This window comes from Anas acuta, chromosome 2 (genome assembly GCF_963932015.1).
Source record: "Anas acuta chromosome 2, bAnaAcu1.1, whole genome shotgun sequence".
NCBI classification, from domain to species: domain Eukaryota; kingdom Metazoa; phylum Chordata; class Aves; order Anseriformes; family Anatidae; genus Anas; species Anas acuta.
The window spans coordinates 67,652,259-67,659,119 of NC_088980.1; the positions used below are offsets into that span (position 1 = coordinate 67,652,259).

A 6,861-nucleotide genomic window follows, 5' to 3' on the forward strand; every position below is an offset into this window, starting at 1 on the left:
CACTTTTTCTGCTCAAAATTTGAGGATGTTCTACTTACCCTCCCTCTCCCAAGTTTTCTTCTGTCATCTCCCAAAGTTTCACAATCACCCCATGCTTCCGAAGCAGTAGTGTCCCCCATCCCTGGTGCAAGGGGCTCCATGGTGCCCCCCACCTACCCACCCAGGGGCTGCCTGGCATCAGTGGGATGAAAAGGAAGGAGAAAAACCCTTGAGGCCAAAGGATTGCAGGTACACACAGCACTCTAAGTCTCTAGCATCACATCACAAACTCTTTTCTATTCCTGGGAGCTGAAAACAAACTTTTTGGAAAAATCCCCAAAACCAGAAGGCATGTCAACTACTATTCCCCCCCCCAAAAAAAAAAAAAACACCTTCAGCAGGTGCAGCACAGCCCTAAACTGGTCTAAGCATACTGGGGGGTGCAGAGCAGGCAGCCCTCACCTGGTGCAGCAGCTGGGAGCCCCCCTCCCTATGGGAGTCCCCTCCAGGGCCAGCCCCCTGCCGCTCAAGCGGGGCCAGGCAGGGACGCCCCGGGGGCATAAAAACGGGAGCTGCCGCCTACCGCTGCCCCCTCTTCCAGCATGAAGCTTACCTGGGACATCAACGACCCCAAACTGCCGCAGGTACCTGGTAGAGGGGGATACGGGGGGAGGGGGTTGGCACTGGCACGGGAAATCAGCAGGAACCTGGGGAACCTCCCTGTGATGGGGTCAGAATGCTGTTGGGGTTTTCCCCCAGGGCCTGAAGCCCTCCAGGATGACTCTGTCCTCCCAAGGAGCTGTGCTTCACAGCCTCTTTAATTCCCCCACACCAGGAGCCTCAGCATTGCTTCCTACCAAGCTCACCTTTTACCTCGCAAAATCTTCCCCGGTGCAGTTACGGGGTTCTTAAGGGACTCTGCTGATGGCCGGAAATAAAGGCAGGGATTTAATGCAAAACCTCGGGCAGCTGTGTACAAACTCTTAAAGCAGTCCTTGCTGTTAGACCAGCTTCCTTCTCCCTCATTCCCCCATTTGCATGCTAAAGGAAGTTCGGATTGGCCTTTTTCCATTATAATTTAAATCATTTAAATATTGTATCTGTCTGCTGATGTGTCTGATTAAGCAGATTTGTCAATGAACATTCACTTTTTTTTCTCGGTTTGTGAGCTTCAAATGCATTTTTAACCCAACCAATTTTCATCTCACAATATATTGCACATCTCATGCAGTTACAGAAATGATTAACTCTGTAAATTCTGGATGCAAATGCTCTGTAAATCCCTGAATTCCCTGGGATTGCTCACATGTGGTGTATGTGTATGTTAAATGGGCATTGTGGGAATTCTATTTGCATTGTAAAATAATTGGAGCTTAAAATTTCAGTCATTCTTTCATTGTTCTGTTAATCACATTTTGATAAGGAATGCTGGAAAGCCAGTGACATCCCTAATGGAAATGGTCTTTCTCTGGACCACCACGCATCTACTGCAATGTACAGAGTTGCACGTTTTTGCAATGTTTTCTTTTTTTGTTTGTTTTGCAAGAGCCTTGTTCATCTTGTGTTAGATGCACTGCAAGCAACAGTTGCTTAGCTAAAACTTCTAGTTTCCAGCCTGCAGGTGCATAGCGCTGTGGTGAGAAGAACTTAATAGCAAGCAGAAACAGGGCAGCTCCCGTCCTGCCTGGGCAAAAGTGTGGTGGGGCAGCCCATAGGTGCTCGTAGTGAGGCTGATTTCCTACAGCTGGGCCACCTTACAGCAAAGAGGCATTGATGACAACAGACCTTCTCATTACCAATGGTGATCCCAAAGGGGAAGGAGACCTGATTTTCTTTCGTGATATGGAAGCCCAGGTTGCCTTTCTCCTTTCACAGGCTGTTTCTGAATAAGCTATTCTTCCAAAAACATTTTCTGCTGCTTCTGGCTTTTGCTGCATGAGAGGTCACAGAAGGAGCCCTCCCTCTCCTATTGTGCATTTTGCAATGGGATGACAACCTTGTGTTGCGATACCCCATCCTTATGCTCTCCCTGCTGTAGGAGCCCAAGCACTTCGATGCCTTCCAGGAGTGGCCGGATGGCTACGTGCGCCTCATCTACTCCAGTGAGGAGAAGAATGCGCAGAGGCACCTCAGCGGCTGGGCCATGCGCAACACCAACAACCACAACTGCCAGATCCTCAAGAAGTCCTGCCTAGGGGTGGTGGTGTGCGCCAGGAGCTGTGCCCTGCCCAGCGGTGCCAGGCTGCAGCTGCGTCCCGCCATATGTGACAAGGCTCGACAGAAGCAGCAAAGTGAGGGGGGCTTAGGGTGGGACAGGGCACCTGGGGACTCCCCTTCCATCAGCTGGGGCCGGCTGACTTCTAAGCAGAGGCCAGGTTGTTTTCTGGCATGCAGACTAAGGTGGTGTTGCAAGCAGTGTGAGCAAGTTAGTCCCAAATTCTGTCAACATCTGCTTGCAAATAGCTACGGGCAAATGGACCCACCGTCCTTTCATTCATTAGCTTATATCACCCGTGCAGCTCTAGTCTGCTCGGTAGACTGTGTCCCATTTACTGGAATATCATATCTCAATCTGAATTTCAGTGACGGACTTGTCCTATTGCTCTTGTGCTCCATTCACTCTCTGATTGCACCCTCGCCTTGAACAAGTGTTTTTCAAAAGTTTCTCGATCTGTTTTTGCAGAGAAAGCCTGTCCAAACTGCAATGCAGCCCTTGAGCTCATTCCTTGCCGAGGGCACAGTGGCTATCCGGTCACTAACTTCTGGAGGCTGGATGGCAAAGCAATATTTTTCCAGGTAAAAAGCATGTATATGCATGTGCACAGACATGCACATAAACGATATCCATATCCAGAAATATCTCCTTTTTCTTTTTTTTTTTTTCCTCTTTGTGTGTGTGTGTGTGCACCATCGAGCATGGTGAGTACAGTAGAGTTTGGACTCATGCCTGGATTCATCTGTATTATGAACCTGGCAATAACACATAAAGCAGTAACACTTGCCTGTCTTTTAAAAAAGCAGTACTTGAGGGCTAACTTTTTTCCATCTTAGCTATAACATCATTATAGAGGTCTAAAGTTCTCTTGTTTATAGTAAACAGATATGAACAAAGCTTGTCCTGCACCTTAGCACGTCTGCTGACTGAATCTCACCAAGGACCAAAGATTTATTTCCTACTAAGATAAGTAAATGGGGAAATGAAAGCATTTAAACTGCATAATTTCAAACAAAAATTCTGCTACATATGGGAAAAAAAAAAAAAAAAAAAAAACAACTTTGAATTCTAAAAGGTTTTAAAAGCTCACCAGAAAAAGGGTATTTAGAAGGCGGTTTTGAAACTCTGTGATGATGTTTCTGTGTGTTTTTTGTTGTTGTTTTTTAGCAGTACTAGGACAAAAATTTCACCAAACCCTTCTGTTCTGAGCTTACATTTTCTGCTGGGTTTGGGGCTTTTTTTCCTCCCCAGACTCCAGTGAACTCTATTTTTCCTATCAGTAAATGGAAGCAAATTGGCCACATTCCCTAATTCTCACCTGTTATTTATAATTGTTATTATTCAGACATTGCATCATAAAAATGCAAAAACTGAAAAGATTTTGATAAAAATTGTTGATAAATTCTCACTTGGAATTTGCATTTGAATGAGGACATTTTAAAAATAGTTTTAAGTTTTCTAGTTTGTATTAGGGACTACCTGAAAGTCCATGCTGGAAAGCGTAATGGGTAAGTACATGTAGCATACGTTGTTTCGTCATATGTGAATATAGTTTTGCATACATAAGTCTGTGTATCCACAGCAGCTTCAATAGCACACCATCTCTGGATGGCTTTCCTGGGTACAGATTTCCAAAATGTTGTTATCATTTTCAAAGTAAGTAATACTTGTCATCCGTTAGCATGAAACCTCTTTCAAGCATGTTGTTGCCATTTTAGTGGCGGATGTTATAATGCAGAACTAGGATCCTGGAGGCAACCAACTAAACTAAATTTATAATGCATCCCCCCACTCCCCTGGTTCTGATCAGCTGTTCCTGAATGTCACAGACATGGGTAGCAGCTTTGCTTTTTCATCACCCAGTCTTGCAGGTCTGCAGTCATCTCTGATTTCTTCTCCCACACTTCTTACTTCTGTCTACCTGCAGGTCACAGCTGGCACAGCTGAGCTTTATTCATTTCTAAAATGTAATCCCCCCTTGTTCTTTAGATTCTTCTCTGTGCTCTCTTGTGCCAGGCCACAGGTTATGTGGCCTCTTGCTCTCTCTCTCTCTCGTTCTACTACTGCATTTTATTTTCTCTTACCTCCTTCCAGTTTGCATCTAGTTCTTTGATTATCCTTATTTAGGCTAAAGGAGTTCACGACCACCCTAGGCCAGAGAGTAAATTGGAGGCAGAGGCAAGGCGAAGTGCAATTAAGAAGCAAATATCCTCTTCTCACCATTCCCAGAAAAAGAGACCTCTAAACTCGGAGGTAAGTCAAGGTTTTCAGTCAATTAGAGAGGTGTCAGAGATGCATACTGACATGTATGCCCAAGGCAAAACAAAGCTTTATACCATGCTACAGCTGTTTGCTTGGGACTGAAATGAGCAATAGTGCAACTGTCAGGATGTGTATGTGGGTGGTATCCATTCCCAAATCTCAAAGATCTCATCCTTTCCAGGTGGGAAAATACCATGATAGCAGTGGTTACGTCAATAACATGCAGAATCTGCCCTGCATGGATGGCCCAGAAAGAGTCAGCATCATCACAGACACCAGTTTTTCAATTCCAACTCAGTCTTACCCCTGGCCACAAAACGCTGACCTCTACAAAGCGCCTTATGACTCAGCCAGCTTCCAAGAGGATCAGCTATCACCATACCAGAAGTGCCCCAATCCAAGGATCTATGTGCCTAGAGCGTGCAGCTATGAGTTTGGAGTTCCTACTTTTATAAGCTCCAGCGCTTACCCATCATTATACAAAGATCTAACAAATCCTCCCACTGACGCTGACCCCATCAATTTGAATGGATCTCACTATAGTTCTTTGGCCAGCAACGACAAGAGCTTTGATAATACTGGTAGGCATTACGGATTGAAACCAGTCTGGGGGAAAACTGCCAGCAGAGAAAGGAGCGACTATGGTCAGATCCAAACAAGGGCTAACCACCCTTATTATGGTGGTGAGTACCCCAGCAGGTATGGCACCAGCCCCTCTCCCATAGCCCCACCGTTACAAACTGTCATCACGACTACCACAAAAGTGTCCTACCGGGCCTACAAGCCATCTGCGCTGAAATGCAGCAACAACCTCTGCGATATGAACAACCTTCAGAGCTATACCCACGTGGCTGAAAATGTCTCAGGTGCTATCTATTCAGGGATGAAGAATCAGGAAGATTTTGGGATGATCAAGTCAGCGTTGCTCTACCAGCATGATGCAATCCCTGCAAAGGCCGAACCAGCCGAGAGCGTGGAGACCTATCGGTATGGGCTACCACTGGCGAACAGCTATGCTGAGCATGAAGGACAGGACTTAAGGTTTGAAAGTGCTGAATATTGGCTAAACACTGCATAAATGACAGCAGAATGATTAACTCAAACTGGGAAATAAATGCATGACTGCACTGACCATACACATGACTTGGGAATTGAGGAGAAGTGAGGAAGCAGTGTGTTACAACAACTTATCCCCTAGAATTGCCTTTCTGGCACTGAACAAAGCATATTGCCCACAAAATTTCAATATGTGTACCACTAAAATGGTATGAGATGTCCAGCCCCAAGCAGGAGAAGGTTGTGCGGAGGCACGGTACCCGTGGAAGCAAATGGCCTCTGCTGGAGGCTGCGATCTGCTTACAGCCACCAGCCCTGCCAAAGGCTGCGGGCTTGGAGGGGGATGGCAGTAAAGAACATGGTCCCCAGGGAATGGGAAAAGATGATGAAGGAGGTGTAGATTGCGGTCAATGGAAAGAAGAGACAGTGAGGTAACTTGCAGGATAATCCACCTGAGTGATCCATTCACCTGCCACAATCCTGATGAATAGAAGAACTAATTGTCTTTTTCTGAAAAAAGAAATGATAAACCTTCATGGAAACTGCTATTTTGTTTGACGGCAGCAGGCCAGTGTGAATGCCCCTTCCTGGTTACTGTTCTTCTCTCTGCTTCACCATTAAGTCTTTCTTTCCTCCAAGGGATTTCTCCTAGCACTTTTTTTTCCTCTCTGCAATCAACCTCCCATGACAGTGGTGGTCTACTGGGAATGAAGCAACTGACAAAATGAGAGGCCAAAAAACAATTTCCAGAGACCCTGAACTAAACAGAAAAGGTTGCATCCCCAGGTTCTCAGATAACTGAATTCATTCTCCAATAGGCACAAAATAAATACTGCTGGTTTAAATGTTATGTATTTTGGAAGCTGGATAGTGCTGTGTAACAAAAACCATACCTAAACAGTGTATGCCTAGCAAGAAAGCTATGTAGGCTGGGGTTTGGTCAGGGTGACAGCATTTATTATTAGTATTAGTTACCAAGTATTTTAATTTTTTGGATGCTCAAATATTTTGGAAAAATCTGTTTTTATTATGTGTTGGCTATGTTTTATGTAACAGCCTGCTACTGTGTGCTTTTAATAAATATGCGTTTAAAAACAAGATAACAAACTAACATGAGCAGCTGGTTAGTTGGCTTCGACACGCAGAACCTTGTAGTGCTGTCATCAATCAGTAACCAAATCTTATTTGTAAAACATGGTGTACAAACTCTTGGGTTTTTTAAAAAGTCATACATCTTTCGAGGTCCCTTCCAATCCCTTCAGTTCTGTGATTATGAGTATTTCTTCAAGTTTGTATTTTTATGAAAAAAATATATGCAGCCTGACTTTTGAAATTGATCCTCACAGGAA

At 44.8% G+C, this 6,861-nt stretch overlaps 2 protein-coding genes across 16 annotated transcripts in view; one reads left to right on the plus strand and one right to left on the minus strand.

Moving 5' to 3' along the window:
- The window catches only part of SYCP2L (synaptonemal complex protein 2 like), a 27,690-nt gene extending 26,745 nt beyond the window's left edge, over positions 1-945 (minus strand). For 11 of the 13 annotated variants that reach the window (XR_011092613.1, XR_011092612.1, XR_011092611.1 and 8 more), the window contains exon 1: positions 39-155. Coding sequence is in view for 9 of the 13 variants with exons in the window: in XM_068670738.1 (XP_068526839.1) it covers positions 39-140 (102 nt within the window). In the remaining 4 variants the exon portion in view is untranslated. The other 2 variants (XM_068670741.1, XM_068670739.1) reach the window with 2 other exon arrangements.
- On the plus strand, positions 533-5,767 carry GCM2 (glial cells missing transcription factor 2). 3 transcript variants are annotated; one of them, XM_068670752.1, is made up of 5 exons: positions 533-623; positions 2,018-2,270; positions 2,663-2,775; positions 4,322-4,447; positions 4,638-5,767. In XM_068670752.1, the coding sequence occupies exons 1-5, from the start codon at positions 582-584 to the stop codon at positions 5,532-5,534; spliced, it is 1,431 nt and encodes a 476-aa protein (XP_068526853.1). In that variant the 5' UTR covers positions 533-581; the 3' UTR covers positions 5,535-5,767. The 3 variants fall into 3 exon arrangements, with proteins under 3 accessions (XP_068526853.1, XP_068526854.1, XP_068526855.1); XM_068670753.1 differs by lacking the exon at positions 533-623 and adding an exon at positions 1,017-1,230; XM_068670754.1 differs by lacking the exon at positions 533-623 and adding an exon at positions 1,298-1,921.
- The last annotated feature ends 1,094 nt before the right edge of the window (positions 5,768-6,861 follow it).

Bases quoted from the DNA above. Each gene is read 5' to 3' on its own strand.
- GCM2 (XM_068670752.1), top strand. From the start codon at position 582: ATGAAGCTTACCTGGGACATCAACGACCCCAAACTGCCGCAG. The intron at 2,776-4,321 runs GTAAAAAGCATG...ATCCTTATTTAG, and splicing joins GCAAAGCAATATTTTTCCAG to GCTAAAGGAGTTCACGACCA. The intron at 4,448-4,637 runs GTAAGTCAAGGT...CATCCTTTCCAG, and splicing joins AGAGACCTCTAAACTCGGAG to GTGGGAAAATACCATGATAG.